Source organism: Antedon mediterranea, chromosome 7 (genome assembly GCF_964355755.1).
Source record: "Antedon mediterranea chromosome 7, ecAntMedi1.1, whole genome shotgun sequence".
Classification (NCBI taxonomy): domain Eukaryota; kingdom Metazoa; phylum Echinodermata; class Crinoidea; order Comatulida; family Antedonidae; genus Antedon; species Antedon mediterranea.
Genome location: NC_092676.1, coordinates 4,673,234 through 4,698,844, shown reverse-complemented (window position 1 = coordinate 4,698,844; position 25,611 = coordinate 4,673,234). Strand labels below are relative to the sequence as shown.

The window sequence follows — 25,611 nt, the reverse complement described above, 5'->3', positions numbered from 1 at the left end:
TAGGTAAGGATTGAACCCTTGGATTGGTTGGTTTGAAACTTTTTCTCGTAAAAAAAAACTACTACGTTTGAATCGCTGAAGGAGGCGTGGTAGAAAACGGTTTGGCAGATTAAAAAACACATGGAAAACAGGCCAGTCATATCCATTCATATTTTCATTAAATTATACCCACAAAAATAAATACAGCACATAACATAGGTCATTTAAATATCAGTTTTATAGCATTTAAAATAAAGTACATGAGTAAAATTTAAATTCTCTTACATTAAAGTTGGCAATAAAAATTGCCAGTTAAAATTGTTTAAAATTTGACGAATTATTTATAAACTTATTTTTTACATAAATAAAGCTTTTTGGTCCATCTATCGATTAATAAAGAGTTTTAAAACATATTTTGGAAATAAATAAGCACATAAAAACTAACTGGAGATATCTTGTAACAAGATCTGCCTGGTAAATATTCCTGCAGGTACCCATTTACACTCATGCATGCTACAGTATCTCCAACGACCTGCAGGTACCCATTAACACTCATGCATGCTACAGTATCTCCAACGACCTGCAGGTACCCATTTACACTCATGCATGCTACAGTATCTCCAACGACCTGCAGGTACCCATTAACACTCATGCATGCTACAGTATCTCCAACGACCTGTAGGTACCCATTAACACTCATGCATGCTACAGTATCTCCAACGACCTGTAGGTACCCATTAACACTCATGCATGCTACAGTATCTCCAACGACCTGTAGGTACCCATTAACACCCATGCATGCTACAGTATCTCCAACGACCTGTAGGTACCCATTAACACTCATGCATGCTACAGTATCTCCAACGACCTGTAGGTACCCATTAACACTCATGCATGCTACAGTATCTCCAACGACCTGTAGGTACCCATTAACACTCATGCATGCTACAGTATCTCCAACGACCTGTAGGTACCCATTAACACTCATGCATGCTACAGTATCTCCAACGACCTGTAGGTACCCATTAACACTCATGCATGCTACAGTATCTCCAACGACCTGTAGGTACCCATTTACACTTATGCATGCTACAGTATCTCCAACGGTCTCCATCCAAAGCAACATCATTCCACCATGTTGACATCAGTACCATCATCTTTTACTTCCTACAGTAAGATTTCTGTTCTGTTCTGTTCTGCTGTATTTCTGACATCATAAGAAAGACCAGTTCTGTCATCAGCAATAGCTGAAACAGCATTGATGTATTTTATTACCATAATCAAGTTCTGCCATTTACTTCCAGCAGGAAGACCATTTCTGCCAATTGTCATCAGCAATAGTTGAACCAGTATTTCTATACTGTATTACCAACATCAAATTCTGCCATTTACTTTCAACAGGAAGACCATTTCTGCCAACTGTTATCAGCAAAAGCTGAACCAGCATTGAAATATTGTATTACTGACTCCAGTACTCCCAACTATCATCAGCAATAGTTGATTCAGTATTGATGTATTGTATTACCAACATTGTACTTCCATTAGGAACACAGTTTCTAGCCACTATCATCAGCAATAGCTGATCCAGTATTGATATATTGTATTACCAACATCAGTACTTTCCGGCAGGAAGACCATTTCTGCCAACTATCATCAGTAATAGTATAGTATTTACTATACTGTATTACGAACATCAAGTTCTGCCATTTAGTTTCAACAGGAAGGCCATTTCTGCCAATTGTCATCAGCCAAATCTGAACCAGTATTGTTTTACTGTATTACCAACATCAGTTCTTCAATTTTACTTCTGAAATCATTTTCTGCTCTGTTGATATAATTGGCACTAGCATCTGATTACCATATCATGCGTTACTTGCGCAAATAATTTGCATAAACCAGATGTGTTGTTGCTCATCACCAATATCATTTCCTCCATGTTATCATTCTACCACTGATAATAATCCATTCATGAAAATGGAAGAGAAACAAGCTGCTTTTATATCTTCATCAAGGTTCTTTATACATCATCATTTCACACAAAGTAGTAAACGTACATTTGATAAGAACGTTTCCAGCTTCTTGTAAAATGATGCCTTGTGCGCTCTATCTAAGGATAGTGGCTGTCCTGGAGGGGTCAAAAGGTTAAAAGCTTCTGCCAAACGCTGATAGTAGGTTGGATCTGATTGGGTACTTAGCAAATGGTTCACTAGCTCAGTGTAATAAGCCTGTGAAGTGAAATATACAATATATTAGTTTATTCACAATCACAATTTCAATTATTAAAATTTACAATTTTGACAACAACACCCAGCAGTACACCAAAAAGAAGCGAGTGTTTGTCAGTTTGGTGGCTATTATTTAAATGCATTTACATGTACATACATACAACAACAATTAAATACCAAAAAAAAAGTAAAAAAACATTGGTCCCCCACGACCGGTCAGCACCTCCGGTGGGGCAGTCCCCTGTGTGGATACGGGGAAAATTTATCTCTACTTTAATACTGACCATCACCACTCAAAGTGACCACCACAGGTGAGCGGGTATATAATTTGGTACCAAGATATAAAAAGATATAAACAACACGCTAAAATAAAAGCTACATTTTGTGGAACTGCAAGAGATCAGCAGTAGTAGTAGTTGCAAGTGAAAAGACAAAAATCAAGCATGAGAGTACATTCACTGGCTTCATTGCAGAGATAGTCATGCAAGAATTGGCATGCAATAACGACTAAACTAGGCCTACAGTATGATTACTGTGGACGATAAATTAATGTTTACCTGATGGCAGCAGATCAGTCCATAGAGGGCCTCAGCAGCAGGGTTGATTAAATCCGTTTCAAAAGGCTCCAGCACAAGGAGATTAAACATCACCTTTAGGATACCTTGCAGGGCGGACCACAGTGGGTTGTTACGGTCCTCTAGACTGTGACAATGCACACAAAGGCTGGCTATTCCATCAAAGCACAGTTTAGCTACATCAGCACCAAAGTTGGTTAGGCCCAGCTCAAGAGAAGCCATAAAGTTGTGGAAGAGATCTTGAGAGAGTATGGTCACCTTCTCTGGGTATATCTCACAAATAAATGTAATGAGCTTGTAGTATTGAGAACACATATCTGGAAACTAACATAGAAAAGTTGTTACAAAAGAAACCCTCTGTTGTGACACCCTTAAGTTGTTACAAAAGAATCCCTCTGTTGTGACACCCTAAGTTGTTAGAAAAGAATCGCTCTGTTGGACATTCTACATTGTTACAAAAGAAACCCTCTGTTTTGACACCCTAAGTTGTTCAAAAATAATCCCTCTGTTGTGACACCCTAAGCTGTTACAAAACAATCCTATTGTTGTAACAAAACAATCCTATTGTTGTAACACCCTAAGTTGTTAGAAAGGAAACCCTCTGTTGTGACACTCTAAGTTGTTACAAAAGAAACCCTCTGTTGTGACATCCTAATTTGTTACAAAACAACCCTTCTGTTATAATAATATAAGTAGTTCTTTGATAGTAAACCAATAAAACTTACGTTGGCAAGACAGTTTCGTCTAGCTGTCAGCTTGACTTCTTCAGTTGCTATGATGCGTTATGGCGCCGATTGGTCTCCTTTCCAGCCACTAGATGATTTTGTTGTGTAGCCTAGGGGACCAGTCGTCGTCAGAAGCTGATCGTAAATGTGAGATAGTTGGTGCGCGCCTTCGTCTCTATTCATCTTTGTATTTTTATTTTGCTTTCTTATGCTGATGCTTTCTTTAATTTTACGTTTAAGCCAAACTTGTTCTTTGTGTAGTACCTCTATCTTATCCCAGTTAGGTATGTGGTTGTGTGTGGTCATATGGTCCGTGATTGCTGATTTATGTAAAATGGAGGACGAAACTTTCCGTGATGCACGCGTCTGCATGTTCTGTGTGTTATCCTCAACATCTTTCTTGTGCTCTTTAATTCTGGTTTTGAGTGCCCTACCCGTTTCCCCAATGTACACCATCTCACAGTTGGTGCACCCCACTTTGTAGACGACACCACAGGAATCCTCTTTGCATGCTTTATCTTTCGGTCGGACGATTAAGTTTTTAATTTTGTTAGATGGTTTAAAGTATGTTCGTATGTTATATTTTTTAAATGTTCTCTTGATTTTCTCTGACAGGCCTTGAATATATATCTCACATTTACGATCAGCTTCTGACGACGACTGGTCCCCTAGGCTACACAACAAAATCATCTAGTGGCTGGAAAGGAGACCAATCGGCGCCATAACGCATCATAGCAACTGAAGAAGTCAAGCTGACAGCTAGACGAAACTGTCTTGCCAACGTAAGTTTTATTGGTTTACTATCAAAGAACTACTTATATTATTATACGAATCGAAACCAGAAGAAATGTTTTCATAACCCTTCTGTTGTGACACCCTAAGTTGTTACAAAACAACTGCTACGTTGGGACATCCCTATACAGGGTTAACCACTATTTGTATAGTGAATAATTTTCCTGTGAAATGTTAATAACCAAACACTCACTTTTAGAAGCTCCAAATCCATAAGAGGGACAACAATATTCAGACCATATAAGACGATGTCAGCTGCACATACTTGGCTGGAGGGGTGTGTTGGGATCACATCTGTATCAGTGGTATCTAAAATCAATTAGACAAACATGACAAAAATGTGTTATTCAATTATTTCCATAACCACAATAATTACCATCAGTTGATTAAAAGAACAATTTACATTAGAGTGACAAAAAAGTTAGTACAAAATTGTCTATGCCTATGTGATGATGTTAAATGTTAAATGTATTATTCTTGTCCTCTAGTTTAACTGGAAACTGAGGAAAGACGATTCCCTATTCTTTTCGAATAGTGTACCAAGTTCTTTAATGTGCACTGTTAAGTACACAGGACCAACGGCTTTACATCCAATTCGAAGTCATTTCGGCCGAAACTTTGAATTGCCTTTAAGCTTTTTATTGAAAAGAAAACAATACTTCATTGGTTTTTTTTTTACCAAACCAGGATAAAAAAATTTTCTATGAGCCAAATTCTTTTTTGGTGGTGTTTTTGGTTTGTATGAAGGGTTTCCCGCAAAAATCCCTTTGTAAATAATTTTTTCCAGGTTTGGTGTTGATTTTCTCTAATTTGTTGAAGTGATAAAGGTAAATAAATTTCAAGTGGAAAAACAGAAACTTCTTCTGGTCCTCAAGTTTAACTGGAAACTGAGGAAATTTGGATTAGGCCCTCCATGGACCCGCAGCAGTCAGCAGTGCAGCGCCTACCAGATCAGCACACCGGGAGACGATTCCCTATTCTTTTCGAATAGTGTACCAAGTTTTTTAAAGTGCACTGTTAAGTACACAGGACCAACGGCTTTACATCGCATTCGAAGTCATTTCGGTTGAAACTTCCAATTGCCTTTAAGCTTCATTGGGTTTTTTTTTTACCAAACCTGGATAAAAAAGTTTCCATGGGCCAAATCCTTTTTTGGTGGTGTTTTCGGTTCGTATGAAGGGTTTCCCGCAAAAATCACTTTGTAAATAATGTTTTCCAGGTTTGGTGTTGATTTTCTCTAATTTGTTGAAGTGATAAAGGTAAATAAATTGAACTTAAGTTTCAAAATGTTTTAAATTCCTTTCTACAACCAAGAAATTTGGTCCAGTCCAAGAGTGTTTGAGAGAGTAATTGTACTTACCAAATCCTATTAAATCCTTTGACAATAAGTTGGTAAGAAGGTCCATAAGAAGTGACACGTCTTCACATCTGTCTTCTTCCGAGGCCACCTCACGGCTCTTTTTACCCAAATTGTACTTTGAGTAGGTATGTAATAACGTCAGACTTGATTCATAAAATCTATGACTTTGACTCTACGAAAAAATAAATAGTATACAAAAATAATGAATGTTGATGATTTGAATAGGGGGGGGGGGGGGGGAGGAGAAAATTTGAAAGATCAAATGTTCTTTCTTACATACCATTCAAATGTGTTTTTTTTATTGTATTTTCTATCTCTTCATAATATATCAATACACTCTATTGCTATTGTTCATATTACATAGTTTAATTAGTTTTATTTTATTGCCTAAAATTAAAACTGTAAATTAGCTAAAGATGTTGTACTATGATATGCTAAAAATGGTTCATACCTGACTTATGTAGCACAGCTGGCGGTTCGCCAACTCGACAAAAACTTGCAGTATAAGAACAATCACTTCCGGATAATTCTGATAAACTTTAACGAGAGCCAAGCAACGGGGTAAAAACGGAACGCAAAAATTATGAAGATGTTCGACATTAAGAACTCTTGTAGCTTGCAGGACACCCGTCAGCAGGCTTAGACAAAAACAAATGTCTGATTTTACTTCTTCATTGGTGGCCCTTGCGTCAAAGGATTCTTCATCGACATAACCAAAGAACTTTTCTTGTAAGGGTTGCAATACCTTAGAAAAAAGAATATGTCAATTGAATAACTTATAATTTAATAATTTATAACTTATTTTTATGCTCCGTTTCACATGGTAAACACTGTATAAAGTTTCTTCATTCAATGAAAATAATGAGAGCTGAAAACAGTTGAAGCAAAAGGGAGATCCAACAGAAATTCCATCTGAAAGACTGTTGGCGCTGTACAGGGTCATAACAAATGTATAGAAAGCCAAAGCAAAAAAAATGTGAGTATGAACTTGATGTGCGTAAATCCTTTTGGGCACAAAATTGTTGAGAACTGTGCATTATAGTATGAAGAATGCTAATTATGTAAAAATCCCCTTACCTCTTGGTTAAATCTATCTTTGGTAGTTTGGTCAATTGCCATAGAGCCTGCTAACACTAATGCTTTCATTACGTTGCACTTAACATCAAGTGATAGGACATCAAGGGGTGGCTGGCAAGAGAGGTGATGTTTAACTAGCGTCCAGAAATGGTTGCAAGTCAACACAGCTGCACACCTTTAAACAAAACACATGATTGATAGTAAAGCTCTGTCTACACTATCAAAATAGTGTGATGTGCTCAAATATGGTAGTTAAGTGATATGCCCAAATATGGAAGTGATATGACATTTTTTGTCACATAAAGTTTCATAGTCATCAAATGTTATTACTGTACTATAGAGTACCACGGTGCTGACGTCACGACGGTAGGTGGCGCTGCGTGGTTGATAGCGCTACCAAAAATGCGTTCAGCCTGCCTGAGTGACTCCAAAATCACCAATGGTTTGGAATAGGCTTATTAATAATTTTCAATAAAAACAAACTAAAATTTCAAAAGATCACCAAATATTTGTTTTTAATAATTTATTTATTCTTCAACTATAGTTTAAGCTAAAAACAATCAAGCTAAGATACATAATTTGATAGAAATACAGATCTTTACTGTTTATCAACATAGTAGCGCTGAACGCATTTTTTGGTTGTCTAGCAATCATGAAGCGCCCTCTATCGTTGTGATGTCACACCATGATACTCTATAAGAATTATGTATTATTATTTATAATTATTATTAAATTATTATATTTATTTATCTTAATATTATGGATTATAATACTATAGAAATTTGACAGTAAACCAACCTTTCTTTTTTCTCAACTAATGTAACAAGTAAATTGATTGTATCATTCGCTAGCGTTTCTTCTGAGCTCCAAACGGATAAATTTGAAATCACTTTTTCCAGGAGGAAGCTGGTAGCCCACTGGGATCCTGCCGTGTCCATCCCAAAGGCGCTGACAATGGGAAGACTGACCTAAGAAAAGAGAAATATTAGATTGTCATTTTTTTTCATTTGTGAGTTTGTAACTTTGTTTACAACATAATACATAGTCCATCATTAGATTGAATTTAATTGAAAATATTTTATTTATACTGGGCAACCTTTTCAGTCAAAGACTGGTCTTCCAGAGGGAGCTATGATCAGTGGCTTTGATGTACTAGTACCCCAGGGTACACTGGACCTACGGTTTAAATTCCTTATCCAAGAAGACTCGTTCTACCACCAGAACCATTGAACGAGTGAGTCTCGAACCCTTGCCGATGTTATGGCTACGTAATTACGGTCCCACTGTCTTAACCACTCAGCTACTCACTCGCTATGATCTCAAATAAATCAGCATATGTCCATATGGCAGAAGATTGATTAACAAATACAACATTTTAAAACAAAAACTAACTGGAACATCAATCAAATCTTCCTGAATTAACAAGAAATTGTTGTACATAATAAAAGTATTTTCACAATTCGAAAGAAGATCGGAACCAAAAATAAAAATTGCACTAAAAAATTTAAAATAATACGTTAAAGAAAAATCCTTGGCTAAGATATCCTCAATAATTGAGTTAGCGCTTATATTTAACTAACCTGCGAATAGTAATTCTCCTTTAGGACAAGATAAGTGCGACACCATCGCTGGAGAAACCAGACGATGGTAGTGCCCAGTTGTGGACTGAGAATATACGCAAGATTCGCTTCTATTGCACGTCGTTCAACTTCAGATAAACGAAATACTGCCGCTATCAATCTAAAAAAAAAAACTTTTTTAACTACTTATTACTACTAATTATTTTTTAAAGCTCTGTCCACACTATCAAAAAAAAGTGTGATGTGCCTGAATATGGTAGTGATATGCCTAAATATGGTAGTGATAGGACATCATTGTGTCCATATATGGGCACATCACATTTCTTTGTCACATACAATTTGATAGTGTAGACAGAGCTTAAAGAGGTCATTAAATGGAAAATGGCCTCTTTTTTCTGATTGGTCATAATCTAAGGAACACGTCCATAACTACAAATTTGCTAAATATAGTCTAAAAAATATATAATTTTCAGACCGGAAATTACAACGTTGATGGTGGTGGTTGGTATCATCAATATTCGTTCATTCGAGTTATAGTTTTGTTTCATTCTTTACTCGATAGAAAAGAAAATAGTCTGAATTTACTGCTTACCTCACAACTTTATCTCCGGATTCACTACCAGGTATAGAAGATGCTGTATGTCCTGGTGAGCCTAATACTTGTAATGTCGTCTCAATATTTACATTTGGTGTTTCGTGGATGGAATATTCCATTACCTCAAAGGGAACGAGAGGGGTTTCCCCCTTGGCATTATCAGCTAGTAAGTACCCTATAAAAAAATAATGGAGTTCTAATATATTCCAAATTAATCAAAATTGTATAGGATTTTATTTGTTAAATTTATCCATAGAGGTTTAAAAGCTTATTTAATGTTAATATTCTTATTGTCCTTGTCCTTCACATGAGATGTGTTAAGGCGCATTTACACTAGGATGTTAACGATTGACGATAAATAGATAAATATTCATTTTTCACACCTGAAACAAAAAGAAATTTAAAATGTTTTTAATCTAGAAAAATAGGATAACCATCTATGCTGCCTTTGATGAAAATTATATTTCCACACGTCCAATCAAATGACGTCATGATTGGTAGGAGCAATATCGTGACAATACAACGATGTTATTGTTTGTATTGATCATGATGTCATTTGATTGGATTTTAAAGGAAAATCATTTTATCAAAGACACTGCAGCATAAATAATTATCCTATAGTTCTAAAACTTAGGCCTATCTACTTCCTTCTGTTTTATTCAAGAAAAATGTACATTTAACTATTTATGGTCGATCGTTATCATTCTAGTGTAAATGGGCCTTTATACGTACCTGATATAAGAACAAGCCAATGTATATCTTCAAATAAATCAACCATTAGTTTACTATCCATATTATCTACTGAAGCACCAGCGGTTGATTGTGATTTCACTCGTTGTAGGTGGCTGTGCAGGCGCTGTATTCTCTCCTCTAATATTCTGCAATACCAATCATTTGTTTAAATTTATAGTAAGCGATGAAACAAGATAGTGTAGATGGTGGATGGCAGAATGTTATTGGATAGCAGAATGTTATTGGTGGATGGCAGAATGTTATTGGTGGATGGAAGAATATTATTGGTGGATGGCAGAATGTTATTGGTGGATGGCAGAATGTTATTACCATTAGTTTTAATATGGGTAGAAGACTTTGAATTCCCACTTACACCCAAGCAAAATAAAAATTACAAAATCCAGAAGACTTACTTGATATTAAGTTGTAAGCTGTGGTCCAGACAAGACCTTCCTAAGAATGCTATACTGATCAACTGGTCACCAAAGAGGTCATGATCATCTTCCTCCAACTCGTTCACTTCCTCCTCTTCTGCATTTGCTCTGCCACTGTCAGTCTGAAAAAAATGTATAATTTGTAAATATTAAGGATTTTAAAATTATATTTGGAAAATCTATCAAAACCTGACATCTTTTTGACAACACACAAATTGTACAAGGTTCTTTAAAGTGCACATGAGCTAGCTTGACCTACAGTTTATAGTCCTTATCCGAGAAGACTTGTTCTACCACCAGAATCATGAGAGAGTGAGCCTTGAACCCTTGCCGATGTTAATGGCTACGTAATTACGGTTCCACGCTTGGCCACTCACTCACTAAGTATTGATAACCAGTATCTTTAATAATTGCAGTGTTGCCATGAAAATAATTTGAAGCCTAGACAATCTGCGAAAATGAAACAAACTTGACTGGCCAAAATGTCTGTTTTTCTCGAAACAATTTTTAATAAATAATGAATGAATTTAGAACCTTATGAACAACAAGAAAATTTTGTGAAATTTGAATATTTTTTTTATTTTCAAAAATTAAAATTTATGGAGAGTTTAACGTAATACATTTGAGCAGTTTGCTTTGTTTTATTTACCTCCGCCAAGGAGGTATATGTAATCGGTAGCGTGTGTTTGTTTGTTTGTTTGTTAGCAGGATTACTCAAAAAGTAATTACAAGATCTTTACCAAAATGAATATACAGATAGATATGTGGTCAAGGACCATTCCATTAAATTTTGGGACCATTGTCCCAATTCTGGACCACTTTTTAGTATACTTTTCAGACCTGCTAGTGTTAAAAGATAGGACAGAATTTTTCAAAAGCCGGCGAGCAGTCTTAAAGTAACAAGTATACTGAAATTGCATTTTCTCGAGAACCTTGTCCAAAAAACTTCATTTTTGTACAAGAGGCAAGAGTTATAATTTGTGATTTGTAATTTTAAAACATAATTTGATTTAATGTTCACGTTTTTTTATGCCAGTAGTTTAAAAAACCTATTTTCTTTTCAAATTCACTCGTTTGATTTTCGCGTTACTGTTCTATTGTTAGTCAACTGAAGCTATTGTTCATTGAAAGGCTCGTTACATATTCCATTACACATGCTTGTAGTGAAATTAGGCTAAATCACAAACAGCATTAAGACACACACAAATATATATATATTTTTTTTACCGGAGAAATCTTATGTAGGAGAATTTTACAGTAGGCGGAGGTATGCACTCTCGGAGTGGCTTTCTAGTTTATATTATTATTTTATTTTATTATTTATTTTATATTGTATTCTATGCAAAAGCCCATCTTCTTAAACATAAAATTGGGCTTATATATTTTAATACGGATATAACACAAATAACTTTTAAAAATTTGATTTTGATTTCATAAAACAAAACATGATTTTAGTGTGCTATTAGTTTCTCTCTGTGTATTTAAATGTTTTAGATTTTTATTATTAGATTGTTGTGCTTGCCTTTTTGTGTGCTTTTAAAAGTTTTTATGAATATTTGTATACCACAACCAAATGAATTTCCCCTGAGTTTGTGATAATAAAGTTGAATAAATTAATTAAATTTAAAATCAGATCAACAACCTAAAATTAGGTTACATTTTATTTATAGTTTTTCTAATTTCATTTCAGCAAACAACTATAAAATATCAGTAAATACCACTAAACTTTCTGAATATTTGACAAAATGGTGTATCAGAATTTAAATCTCGTCATCAGCTGATTTCAAGTCAATGAGGAAAACAGGAAGCTGAGCAAATCAAACTCGCATGTTTTATAGTTAGATCTCATATAAAATGAGTCTATTACGCGAGGAGGCGGAAATGAGTTTGAAATTTAACATTGACATGATCATATCTTTGAGGGTTATAATGTATGCTAATGGTAATATTACAGAATTAACACAAAAATGCTCACATAGAATTATAAAACAAAAAATGCCCAGTTCACATAACATTGTGCTCTAAAGGCTTTAAACAAATTTTTTGGATTGAGAAAATTATTTATTTACATTATTTATTCTGTTTTCTTATTCATTCATTTAATATGGTTTTTTTATTAGCTATTTGTTTGTATAAATGCAGAAATTAATAAATAATAATAATAAAGTTTTTCCTTCAATGGCTACTTATAAAATGTTTTTAGTATTTTGTTTAATCATGGAGGAATTATCTATTTCCATTTTGCGATGGTCTAAAGCTCTGTCAACACTATCAAATTTTATGTGACAAAAAAATGTGATGTGCCCATATATGGACGTTATGATGTATTGTCGTATCACTACCATATTGGGCATATCACAACCATATTTGGGCATATCACAACCATATTTGGGAATATCACAACCATATTTGGGAATATCACAACCATATTTGGGAATATCACAACCATATTTGGGAATATCACTACCATATTTGGGAATATCACTACCATATTTGGGAATATCACTACCATATTTGGGAATATCACTACCATATTTGGGCACATTTTTTGTCAAACTAGTTTGATGGTGTAGACAGAGCTTTATAGTATCATTACACAAACCAATTGGGTACATAAAAACTAATACATCTTTTGACACTTTATGAGTGGCTGATTCTGGGCAGGAAATTGAACTTGGCTAGATTATATCTCTCTTTTCTAATTGTTTGCTACTGTTCACTATGTGTATATCCTAAAGTACTTTTCATAATACTTTTACATCATGAGGTATCTATCAACTGACACTTGTTCATGGCCAAAAAATATTTAAATATCAAATGCCAAGTAATATCCAATTAGGCCTGGCATTTCAATTCTATTATAAACAAAAAGTACATTACAAATTAAACACATAAAAAAATTTAGTTGTATACACTTGAAATAACTTTATTTGGATCCTACTGTACAATATTATAGAAACAATGTTTCTCAAATATTATCATCATTATTATCATAGGCAATTAACAATTTCTATGATACAGTTGAAACATGTGACAAACATATGACAATGTATCAGAGAACATTATTATACAGTACAGAGATTAATTGAGTGAAACAATTATGATGAACACTTGTTTTAAACTAATTAAGGAACTCAGTCAACTTGGCCCTAAACAACATTTTTCCCAGCCAACTGAGTCCTACGTTAATACGTCTCACCACGTCAACTTGGTCCAAGCAAGGCAATCCAACAACAGCTATGCTAAGCTCCAGAGACCAAAGGGTTTATCTGTGGCTGCAACATAATCAGTTTCACGCCTGTTAACAGACACCGCGCGCAGTGGAGAATATGTACATAGTACAGTACTGTTGGTATTTGTCGCAGCCAGACATAAGATCAAAGGACTGTTATAAGTTCCTATCTTGGCAAGATTAGTTCAGTGTCCTGTTGTTAGATTGGCTGGGCCAAGTAGGGCTGCATAATTTAGTACTAACCTGGTTTCTTGTACCATCTGGAGTTGCAAGATGGCACTGGAGATAACAGTTGTAAATCTCGGTTGCATATGGTTTAAAGAAGCCCTTGGGAAAGTGATGGGTGTCCATCAGCAATGTGGTCCAGCAGTTGAGCACCATGTCAAATGCCTCTTGGTGAAGCATGTCATCTTTGTGCATCTGAAAACAATTATTTGTATTCTGATTGGTCAAGAAAATGATGTATCTAAAGTTCTGTCTACACTATCAAACAAAATTTGATATTCCCATATATGGACATGTCATATCACTACCATATTTGGGCATATCACTACCATATTTGGGCACATCACACTTTTAATATAGACAAAGCTTTAAAATTATGATTTTTTATTAGCAAAAGATGGAAAATGGCAGTTTGCACATTGAACAATGTTATGCTACTCAGAAACCTTTTTTTGTATTTTATTGTATTAATCCTTTCTCTCCATGACTTTTTTTATTTTTTTTATCGCATATTATCTTTAATGAATTTTTGAATCTGGCTTAATTTATTTTAGGTATTAAAAACAATCATCAATAAACAATGACTGAATATAATTATATTAACAAGAAATTGTAGAAAACCAACTGAACTTATGTATATATATGTACAAGTTTTATTTGTAGGTAAATAAATAATGATGCATTTTGTTTTTACGTCTAAGTTTAAAAAAAAACCTTTTCTTACAATGTCATCATAATGTGATAATGATACATTACTAATAATTATTTATTAGTGTACAGTATTTCAAATATTATTTTTCCAAAATTATTAATAACTATGAATCAATGACAAATATACTTTTTAATTTGGGTGGAAAAACATTACTACAATGAGTCAGGGAATTTAGTCATTTCAAACAAATTAAGAAACAAGCCAACAAAAACACTTTAAATATTTTAAAGAAGAACAAAACATTCTCTATATTGTAAAAATATATTAAAGCCATTTTATCTTGAAATAAATATTCCTGATCGATAATAAAGAAAGAGAAAGCAAAATGTAGTATGAGGAGAGAGAATTATAAATAAAAATGAACACCCCTGTAACATAAATGGAGCATTCCGGTTGTACTTGTTGAAGGAAGTTTCAATTAGTCTTATTAACGATTCATTCATTCCTCTGCCAGGTTTTTTTTTTCTTGAACCGAAGATTTCTACATTTTCAGTAACTTTAGTCATCTGATACGCTTCATCGAATAATGATTCGACAACATTTATAGAATACTATTTAATGTTCTAAAAAGCTTTTAGAGTGGTTTACAAAGATTTTTCATTCTATTTCTAGTAATGGCGTCATAGAAAAAGAAATGTTTACTGTTCGGTCCCAGTTGTCACCTGTTGATTATTTCACGGAGGATTCTTGACAATTTTGATCCGGTATCTTTAGAAAACGTTTTGTACTTAATTGTACTAAATTTCTGTGATGTTTTTACGTTGAACTATTATTATTGAATTTTACTGTAGCCACTTTACAATGTATCGGACGATAATTTTAGAAGTTTTTTTGTTTGTGTTGACTTGGTCAAGTAATGCGTATATTTTGGAAAATCCGCAGTCAACAACACGATTACAAGGAGAACCGGTTGTACTAAAATGTCGTGTAAATAATACTGCGAATTGTAATATATATTGGTACCGCGTCGACAAACACGAGTATGTCAGTGAAGGTATAAATATTTTCACAGATTTAGGAAAAGATGCGGAACGTTATTCCGTAACTGGGAACGCCAGCCAAGGAGAATACAATCTAAACATTCAGAAACTGAGAGTTGATGACGATGGCCAGTACAACTGTGTATGCTATTCGTTAGTAACTCTTGAAACGATTTATTCTGATATTGCGCAATTAACGATATTATCACCACCGGATGCTAATCAACCAACATGCTTGACAAGACCACCTGAAACGGAGATAATCATTGGACATAATGTCACATTTATTTGCGAATCATTTGGAGGCAAGCCTCCTGCGAAACTAGAATGGAATCTAGGAAATGTAACACTACCTGGATCTTACGAAGTCGGTTTTTTCCCAAGAAATACTTACACTCGGAAAATTACAGCGGATGATAAAGGTGCGGTGTTTATATGCAATGCTACTAGTCGTGCGATAAGGAAAATAACAGCCTGCAAAATTGGACCAATCCGTATCCAACAACATGCTCAAATACGCATTACACCAAGTGTGGCGTACACGTTAGAGGGCAAGAGTATAAGCTTTACGTGTAGTCACCAAACCGAAAATCCATCGGTTTACAAATCTGACTTCTTTTGGTCGATAAATGGGAAGAAAATACTTCACGATAGTAAGGAGATTAAATTTAGCATTGATCACAAAACTATGCACATTGTGAGTGCGAAGAAAACACTGGACAAAGCAACTGTTCGGTGCGAACTTAAGTCGACCTATCAAACATTAGCATTTGCCGAGGCAAAGATTGTCGTGAGAACGATTAAGATACCTAGACCGTTATTAGTAATACAAACTCAGAGCACAACTGAAATGCCTACAAAATCAGCAGGTAACTCATTTTTATCGTTAGACCCAAACGAAAAACGCGGTTTTATTTTTGTGCTTCTACTGAACTCGGGTGGTATCGGCTTTCTCGCCTTACTAATAATCACACTTTTCTGTACACCAAAACTCATTCGCAAGTGCCGATCAAACCAGAAACGATCGATACGATCTATCAGCGGGAGTTCTAGGAGCAGCAGTAGTGGATATCGAGAGGTGAACTACTCACATCGTAACCAACAAGTTGGCATTGTAAACAACGATGAAATAGCTCATCTATATGCTGCCACCGATGACATGGAGAACGCAGGAAATCGCAACAGTATCGTACACTCTACAGGACAATCACCTGGCAATGCAACATTACACATTGTGTTACACTCCGCAAACGAGGAAAAAAAATCAACCATTTCTGTCCTACAAGACAAAAAGGAACAAGACGAAAGCTTCTACATGATTCCTAAAGATCCTCCTGTGCCAAAGTACCCAGGAAGACCGGAGCTTCCACCGGCACCAAAATATCCAGCACCCGATATTCCGGCACCAAAATATCCGGAAAGATCTGATTATCAATCACCAAAATACCGAGAAAGATCTGATTATCCGGCACCAAAATACCCGGAAAGATCCGATTACCTGGCACCGAAATATCCGGAAACATCTGATCATCCGGCACCAAAATACCCGGAAAGATCTGATTATCCGGCACCCAAATATCCAGGAAGATCAAACAGCTCTGCTTCTGGCAAGAACCCATTTCTATCACGGGACCAGTCATTTGAAAACTCGGCGTACAACAAAGTTTTGCGAGATTCTAAGAGTAAACCTGCAAGGAGGCATTCAACAGGAGAAAAGCTTAAAAAACCAAAACAATACGCAAATGTTGACTATGATGATGAAGATGATCCCTTCCTAATTAGTTATTAAATTAAAATTTAGATTTTTAATAATATTCTGTTTTAACAACAAAAACTTTAAAACCTGAAAATGGTAATGTTCAAACATGTAAATGTTAATCTGAAACAATCTCTTTTGAATAAACTAATTTTTTAAAATTTGCCATGTGAATTTAGAAACTTGGGGTAGATTCAGAAAGCTATCACAAATTGACTAATTTACATCAACTATACACAGGTGGTCAATCTATTGTGTAATTTTTATATTGTAGTGACAAACATGTTTCTACTTTGTTTTAAATGTTTTTCAAAGTATTGTTATATAAATAAGGTATATTAGGTCACAAGGTCAGGTTAATTTGCATGTACAGTTTATTATTTACATTGCACAGGTGCAATCAAGGCAATATGCTAATTAAATAAGATGTAAAAAATTAAGTTTAAAAATACATGCAATATCGGAGCTGTGCTCAGTTCTAGATGTGTGTGGGTATATAAAGATCTTAGATACAATGTGTTTGTTCTATTTTTTGAATTTTTTGGTGAAAAGGTTTCGTCAAAAAGCTTTAAATGATGTATAAATAAAAAATAAGCTACAGTATGTATAGAAGCATGTAAAGATAACATTTAGATATTTGTAAATTAAGTTAGAAGTTTTAATGCAAATTATTCCATACCTTTTAAATTGGATTAAAATAAATAATGTATTGTACAAAAATACTCAACATCATTTAATAAAAATTACATTTGATATAATACTAGGAAGGAGTAAAGTTTTTGTTCTATTTTTGAAAAATTCTTGGTAAAATTCAACAAATCAATGTAAAAATTGTATTAATAAAAAACCTTGCAAATTTGTATTAAATTTACAATTTTCCAGCTCAGTTTTGAAGACTCGTTTCATTATGAATGTGACCTCCAATGCTAGCCAATCAGATTCATTGTTTTATCAGGATATACTTGATGCAAAGCTCCTGGGGGTAATGCGTTATGAGCCTGTGCTTCCTGTGTTGAACTCTTATCAGTACTAAACATGTTATGCTAGCCTAGCCGAAAGAACTTGTGTTCAAAATGAAGTAATTTTGTACAGTTCTCCAACAAAATATGTGGAACCCCTCCTTTGGGACTCAAATTAGGAAAAAACCTCTATTAAAGGGACATCCATACACTTTTCTGTGAAACAAGGCTGACACAAATCTCTATTAAAGGGGACACTTCTGTTTGGTCCTCTAAATGTGTCCCCTTAATAGGGGTCTACTGTATGTGTTAAATACAAATATTAAATGTTTATGAGTTAAAATTGAATGTAGAGAATATTACTAATAGAAATTGTTATCGTATTTTCTCTACCATGAAAAAAGCCTGTTCAAAATGTGTAGATACAGTTACTATATTTCAGTGAAAGCTGTTTTCCCTATTCTGTTTCACTGTCCTTTATCTTTCATTATTAATTAAACAATTTACTATTAATATAATATTTAAGGTTCTTTCAAATTAATTGATATAATCAATATCATCTATAATTAGCATAAACGAATCAAGCGGAATCCTCGCATCCTCGGTAACCTTTACTGCATTTACTTAGCATTGAAACTCTTGGAACAGCACTGGAACCGGTTTCATCTGGATTTACTGTCTGAAACACAAGGCCCCTAGATGAGGGGGCTTCAGTATCCAGGGGCTTAGCATGCACCAGACATTAATAAAACATTCAATTATAATAAATCAAATTATAGTCTGATAGTAAATAAATTACCTTATTTACATAGCAAGGTTCAATGTCTATATCAAATTTGTAATGTATAAAAAAAATGTTATGAAAACAATAATCAGTATATTTGTTAACTTTCAAAATTATAGTGGCACTCTAGCTTGGTATTTAACATACGTATAAATGAATAAAGCTTGGTCCAAATCCTAGTTCAGTATATAATAAATTAATAGCTATTATTCACCCAGTGTTTAAAACATAGTTTAAAGACACCTTCCCTACAATTTGTGACGTTTTGTAAAAATAATACATATATATTACTTTAAAAACATTAAACCAGGTCATTCCTTGTCTTAAATGTACGTTTTATGGTAAATTATGATAAAAAGTAAGAAACAATGCACTACCTAGGTAGCTCGCGGCGACTGACCTCTCGTGGACGGTCTTTAGGCCTAGCCTAGCTATAAGGCTTAGTTTTGTAGGCCTAGCTGGTAAACATCGGTAACGTACGAACATCGTACGCTAGCTACCTAGCCTGACGTTGTATCGAAAAGTGGGTGAATTACAGAAGAAAAACAGAAATATCAATCCGCGCGCAATGCATTTTGGGATTTAGAGCGGGCCGCTATAATTATTAGAATCGACTTATTTTTCACATTTTTAACCATTTAAAGACGAAAAAAGTTATCGCAATAGGACCATATTATTTTTAGATTAAATATAGTTTGTGATCTTAAAATAGATCTAAAAAACGTAGGGAAGGTGTCTTTAATCTTTTGAATACTATTGCATTAGTTATTGAAAACATATCAGGATTTGTTTTAAATGTTAGAGAGAATTTTAAAACAAATTAGTTGGATTAATATAGAGGGCTCCCTTTCAATATTACTACCGTATTTCCCCGGGTATAATCCCAACCCCCTTGTACGTGAAATTTTCCCGAATTTGGGAGGTGGGACTATACCCGGGGATTTCCCGCTGCATGAACTGAAAATGACGATATTTCTTCTAGCTACGATTTAGGCTATCTAAAAGCTATATTCCGATGTAGGCCTAGCAATTAGACGGCCAGGCCATCTAGGCGGCCTAATTGGTCTTACCTGTGCTATGCCTACCGTATAGATTTTCCCCGAGATTTCTACTTAAAAAATACCCTAAAATGTGATCTAGGCCTAGCTTCCTAAGTAATTAGGATTTTCTAGTAAGAATTAATCTCTTTCAGTCTATAACAGTTGAATAACTTGATAGCAAGACAGTCCAAGGTTCAAATCCTGTCATTACTCATTTTTTCCATTCTTTTAAGCTCCTGAAAAAAAAAGTTTGATGTGCCCAAATATGGTAGTGATATACCCAAATATGGTAGTGATATGACATCATCATGTCCATATATGGGCACATCACATATTTTTGTCACATAAAGCTTTGTAGTTTTAAAAGGAATTTTAGTTTTGAATAAATTTGAAAAAGACTTACCACTTCTTCCATTGCGGCCTGCCTGCCAAAGTACATAGTAAGAGTTGAAAGACTTTGTATAAAGGAAGACAATAGTTCAGGTGGAAGGCACACCATGAGGGAAATGGGATAAACGGAAATCAAACGGCTTGCAATGCTGCCTAGGCCTACTGCTTCGTAGCTGTGGATATCTCCAATACTGTAAAATAAGAGAAACATCAAAAAGATCCACTTGGGCGATAGTGGTGTAATGATTTTTTCAATCATTACACCAGTGTGCCACTCTAAACTTGTTGAAGTCTTTTCTTTTCAAACAAGCCTTTCATTAATTTAAATTTATTTTATGTACAGCATCGAGAGCTTGTTTATATGCGCTATATTTTTAAACTATTTATTATTATTCTTTTGCAACTTATAATGAAACTATACTGGGATTGTGTAAAGGTGTCAGAGCCAAAATATGCAAAAACGTGTACAATTTGAAGGAGAAACAAGGAAAACAGGATGCATTAAAACTGATCTTGATTTAAGGAAGACTATTACCACCACAAGCAGACAGCGGCAGCTCTTTGATAGCAACTTGAAGGCTGTAGCCGCTGGAGCTGATACAGCAACTGTTGGTAGCGGGTTCCACATGATATAAGACAGAATTATTCACTAGCCCTTATATATAGAAAACATACAGATAGCTTTCTGAAAGATTTTTTCACCGCAAACCGTTTTATTTACCTTGAGAGCATTAGCAAGAAACATCGTATGTAGTTGGTGAAGTATTCCTGCCGCTGTTCTTCCGCAAGGAATACACTGCCACTCAGTGACGCCATCTGCACTAAACACTGGAGAGCATGATGGCACACCTCAGGATCCTGACGGACAAGACTGTGTATCTGAAAGCGACAAATATAATAATGCAACATTTAAATAGCGCTATTTCATGAAGATCAGAGCGCTGTAGACGTAGATGTTACACCTTTTCAACAACATTCTTCTCCCCTAAGGGTCACATCGTGTCATCGGCAACCAACTACGGCGCCATTACGTCTATCCACAACAGTGTGTGTGAACAACACCGGGGTAACCCCCTACTCGTCTTGAAAGATGTACTAGGTTCTTTAAAGTGCACACAAGCAATATGTACAGTATACACTGGACCTACGGTTTATAGTCCTTATCCGAGAAGACTTGCTTAGGTCGCACACTTGCGCTGTGACAGCTAAAATGACATTATATGAACTACTTTTTGAGATTTACTTTTACAATTAACATTAATATGTTAGCGCTGCCCTATTTAAAAACCATCTAGGCATAAAGTGCTAGCAGCATTGCGCAATAAGCGCTATATAAGAACGAGTATTATTATTATTAGAACAAACTTCTTTGTTCCATCAGTTACACTCCATCCCCTTTTCAATTAAAATCTCTCCTGAAAACTCAACTATTTTAATAGTTATTTTTTTCATGTTGCGCTGTGAGACTCCGGTGAAGAGTGCTTTATAAATGTTCAATATTATTATTATAATACAGAGCTTGGAAAACAACATAATCTCATTACATTTTTACATTCTTTACCTGAAAAAAATACTCAACAAGTTTCTTGTCCATAACAGTTTGTCGCCAACTCTTGTCTGGTTTGAAGAAATTCACCAAAATATCAGTTGATACGATCATTGTACGTCTGGCTGGTGTTCATTGTTAAGGAATTATTGTAGCACAACTAGCTCTTAAGTTTGGTTCCCACTAGGACGCAATGCAAGGACGTAAATGCAATGCAAGAGTGGTGACCAATGAGTGAATAATCCATCACTTGTGATTGGTCAACTCACTTGCATTACGTCCATTGTGTCTCTAGTGAGAACCAAACATTATTTAAGGTCTAATAATGGTGTCCTCAAATTAAGAGTTCATCCCATTAAGGACCACTGGTATGTGACATAAATGACTAAAGCTCTGTCTATACTATCATAGTAGTTTGACAAAAAAAAGTGTGATATACCCAGATATGGTAGTGATATGACATCATTATGTCCATATATGGGCACATCACATTTTTTGTCACGTAAATTTTAGTGTAGACCAAGCTTAATATCAACCTTATCATAATTATAGTTAAACCAATAAAATTGTCCCAAACCACAATATGCTTTAAAATAATAATGTGTAATTTATTATTTTTTATTGTCTGTGTCAACTGTGGGCCTAGTTGCTTGTACCGATAAACATGATAAGGAGAACGGCCAACTGTGTCAATAGGAAAATAGGATTTAGATGCAAGGTTGACCATGCCGATAGCCTCCACAGATAATATGGAAATGTCCATGATATATGGACATGATATCACTACCCTATTTGGGCACAACACACTTTTTTTGTCAAACTAGTTTGATAGTATAGCCAGAGCTTTATTCATTTCATGTTTTTTTTATTATTTCTACACTCTACTAATGTAGTAACACATAAATAACATAACTCATATAAATGACATTAAACATGTCACTGAAAGGATATGACGAATGTTACTGAAGTCCCAGCAGAGTATTTGCTCACAGACATTGAGATAACGACTTACCACGGCCTTCCTTTGTGGGTTGTGAAGTTCTGGACTGTTACTATGCTGATGTAAAAGTTGTACAGCAAGCATGAAAATCTGCTTTAAATCATTTACCTTTAGAAAAAATTGAATTGAAATGATAAATAATATTAATAGACTTTTTTATTAAACAATATTCTTAAACTAAATACTGTAGTACAATGATTTTAAAGATATATTTTCCCCCTGAAAAAATAATTATTTGTTGAATATGCCATTTTAATGTAACATATATAGTTTTTCACTTTTACAAACAAATTATCTGTATTAAATTTGCATTTGTAGAAAACACGATTAAATTTATAATAGCTTTTTTTATTAATGTATGAACAATGATCTTAAAGTTCTTATTTTTACGGCATTTTAAAAATAATATTATTTTTTAAAATCTTTATCTAAAACAATAATTTTGTTCCTTTAGTAAATAAAACATTAATACCTCAAAGTTTCGTTTGCAGGTTGTGTGAAACTCCCAGTTAAGACCCATGTCACTTGCCCGAGCAGAACTAGAGAACTCGTTCAACAACGCTGATAATACAGAACAGGCTATGGTTTGCTGTAGAAACAATGAAGGGAAAGAAATGTGGTCAAAACTATTCAATAGTTTTGCAATGATAAGCACAATAGAACCTCTATTAAGGGGTCACCTCTGGGGTCCACCAAAGTGTCTATAACAGAGATTGTACCAGTAGGCACTGCTCTACAATTACTACAGGGAACAATATATAATAACTCCATTCAGCACTAGCCCATTGTACAATATCTAGCAGTCAAATTGTAATTTCAATATATTATATTAGTATTAATTTGGAATGGTTAGTTTTTGGGAGAATTGTTTTAGAGAGTCTAACATTTTGGGAGAATTGTTCTAACATATTATCTTTGCCCAGTGTGATAACAACTTACAAGCACCAGGTCAAAGATCAAAGGTCAAACCATGGTATAGAGAAGCAACAAAATTATACCATTTGAGGATTGCCACTCGCCACCATTTGAGAAACATCTTCCATAAGTTGATGTCGATTTTTCCCGTCCAACGTTCCGCGTTTGAAGATGATGGCAACAGCTTGTAGGACTTGTTCACGCACGTAACTCTGTAAACTAAATAAGAAATGTTTTGTTATGGAATTGACTACAATTAACTACTACTAATTAACTACAAGTTAGTTTAGCCTCCCTAACATAGCCTAAAGTAGGCCTCCAAAACATAGTCTTCATCAGCTAGGCCTAGTGATCAAACTATGTTTTACCCTGCACTCAGCAGATCTCAAAACGAATAGGTTTTGACTTGAGAGGGGGCCTATACCCGAGTGGGTGGGCTTATACTCGAGAATGTGGGCTTATACCCGAAAAGATGGGGTTATACCTGAAAAGGTGGGCTTATACCCACGAAAGTGGGTCTATATCTGAACGTGGGCTTATTTCCGTGAAGGTGGACTTATACTTGAGAAGGTAGGCTTATATCCAAGAAGGTGGCCTTATACTCAAGAGAGTGGGCTTATAGCCAAGAGGGTGGGCTTAATCCCGAGTCAGTACTGTACATTCTCACCTCTGCTTCTGCGTTACAAAATGAAGTAAAAATGATCGAACAGATTCAATTTCATTTTTGTCCAGCTCTTTCCAGTTTCTGACCACGACATCTTTGATAGTGGTTGCGGCTTGGAATAATACATAATCGTGTTTGCTATGTTCTGAAAAAAGTAATAAATAGTTAGGTTTTGTTTATTTTTTAACATATTATTATGTGGCGAAGGAAAAAGAACAGAAAGATTTTGTTTTCTTTTTATCTCCAGCATTCAATATGAAACTGTTTTTCATACTAATTTAACCTTATTTTAAAGAGATTTAATTCTTACCAAATATATGTCTGCAAACACTTAATGAGTTGTTGGACTTTCGAAATGCAAGAATAACCTCCTCAGCTGCTTGACGTTGTTGATGCGTCACAGCTTGAGGGGGAGCCTATGTTAATAGTAAAATTTAAAAAAAAAACATATACTTGTTTACCTTTTAACTTGAGAGATATATTATTATTATTCAATGTAAAAGCAGGGAGTTGACAACTCCCTAAAAGCAACTCAACTGAAAAAATAGACTAACAAAGAGCACTTATTTTATTGTAATTTTCGAGCAACTAAACTAAACTGAACATTTTTAATTTTTAGTTTTAAGTTTGATTCAATAACATATATCATTCACACACAACTAACTTTTGGAATTAAGGAGAGAATTTGGGCTCAATCTTATCATGTTCAGAACGTCTAGTTTGGCACTATACAATAGCACAGCGGAAGGTTCCAATCAACGTGTACATCCGTCATTTAATTCGCCCACCTGCTGCCCTAGGCCTACAGTACAGTTAGTGCCTATCAACTCATGCCCTCGCACGCATTATCAACCCCCGCCCCGACACGTTTTCGAATCCAGACCGGCAACAGAACAGAGACAAGCCTAGGACTAGGAGCCTAGAATTATCGCTACTAATACAACCACAAATAAAGAAGTAACAAACACAGAAATTTTCAAAATTATTCTTTCTACATTATTATATTCATATAAACTACACACTATATTTTTCATTTAGTTTTTACCCCATTTCTTACCAAAATAATATGTGCCGCCTGCTCCAATTCATGCACGAAATTCGCCATACCGTATTCTCACTTCCAAACGAAAGATGGCGCTTCATATAACATAAGATTCCGGAGGAGTGGGAGCAAATTGGTTGCGTAACTCCTGTTGACGACCAATCAGATTGTATTATACTTGTAGTCAATTCGGATTGGTTTAAACTTTGAAAGCTTACATCCGTGTATAATTGATGATAATATACAATTTAAATGATAAAATACATCAATAATTAGAAACTGATGCACAAAA

The 25,611-nt window shown here is 34.8% G+C and overlaps 2 protein-coding genes across 2 annotated transcripts; one reads left to right on the top strand and one right to left on the bottom strand.

The window, feature by feature from the left end:
- Nucleotides 1–71: 71 nt before the first annotated feature.
- LOC140054548 (exportin-4-like) lies at nt 72–25,382 on the bottom strand. The gene is made up of 21 exons (XM_072099580.1): nt 25,335–25,382; nt 24,588–24,693; nt 24,281–24,422; nt 23,697–23,832; nt 23,171–23,287; nt 22,651–22,806; nt 21,714–21,827; nt 20,874–21,031; nt 20,166–20,343; nt 13,550–13,726; nt 10,054–10,196; nt 9,641–9,786; nt 8,906–9,083; nt 8,314–8,473; nt 7,532–7,701; nt 6,734–6,908; nt 6,108–6,401; nt 5,657–5,828; nt 4,490–4,605; nt 2,762–3,103; nt 72–2,204 (listed from the first exon to the last, which is right to left on the bottom strand). The coding sequence occupies exons 1-21, from the start codon at nt 25,380–25,382 to the stop codon at nt 2,007–2,009; spliced, it is 3,426 nt and encodes a 1,141-aa protein (XP_071955681.1). The 3' UTR covers nt 72–2,006.
- Nucleotides 15,045–17,701, top strand: LOC140054401 (uncharacterized). Its single transcript, XM_072099380.1, has one exon. It carries the CDS (start codon nt 15,045–15,047, stop codon nt 17,010–17,012), a length of 1,968 nt encoding a protein of 655 aa, XP_071955481.1. The 3' UTR covers nt 17,013–17,701.
- Nucleotides 25,383–25,611: the final 229 nt, after the last annotated feature.

Coding starts and splice junctions, on each gene's coding strand:
- LOC140054401 (XM_072099380.1), top strand. CDS start 15,045: ATGTATCGGACGATAATTTTAGAAGTTTTTTTGTTTGTGTTGACTTGG.
- LOC140054548 (XM_072099580.1), bottom strand. CDS start 25,382: ATGGCGAATTTCGTGCATGAATTGGAGCAGGCGGCACATATTATTTTG. Junction 10,197..13,549: donor CAGATGGTACAAGAAACCAG/GTTAGTACTAAA, acceptor CATTTTTTTCAG/ACTGACAGTGGCAGAGCAAA. Junction 3,104..4,489: donor TGGATTTGGAGCTTCTAAAA/GTGAGTGTTTGG, acceptor TTTCTATGTTAG/TTTCCAGATATGTGTTCTCA.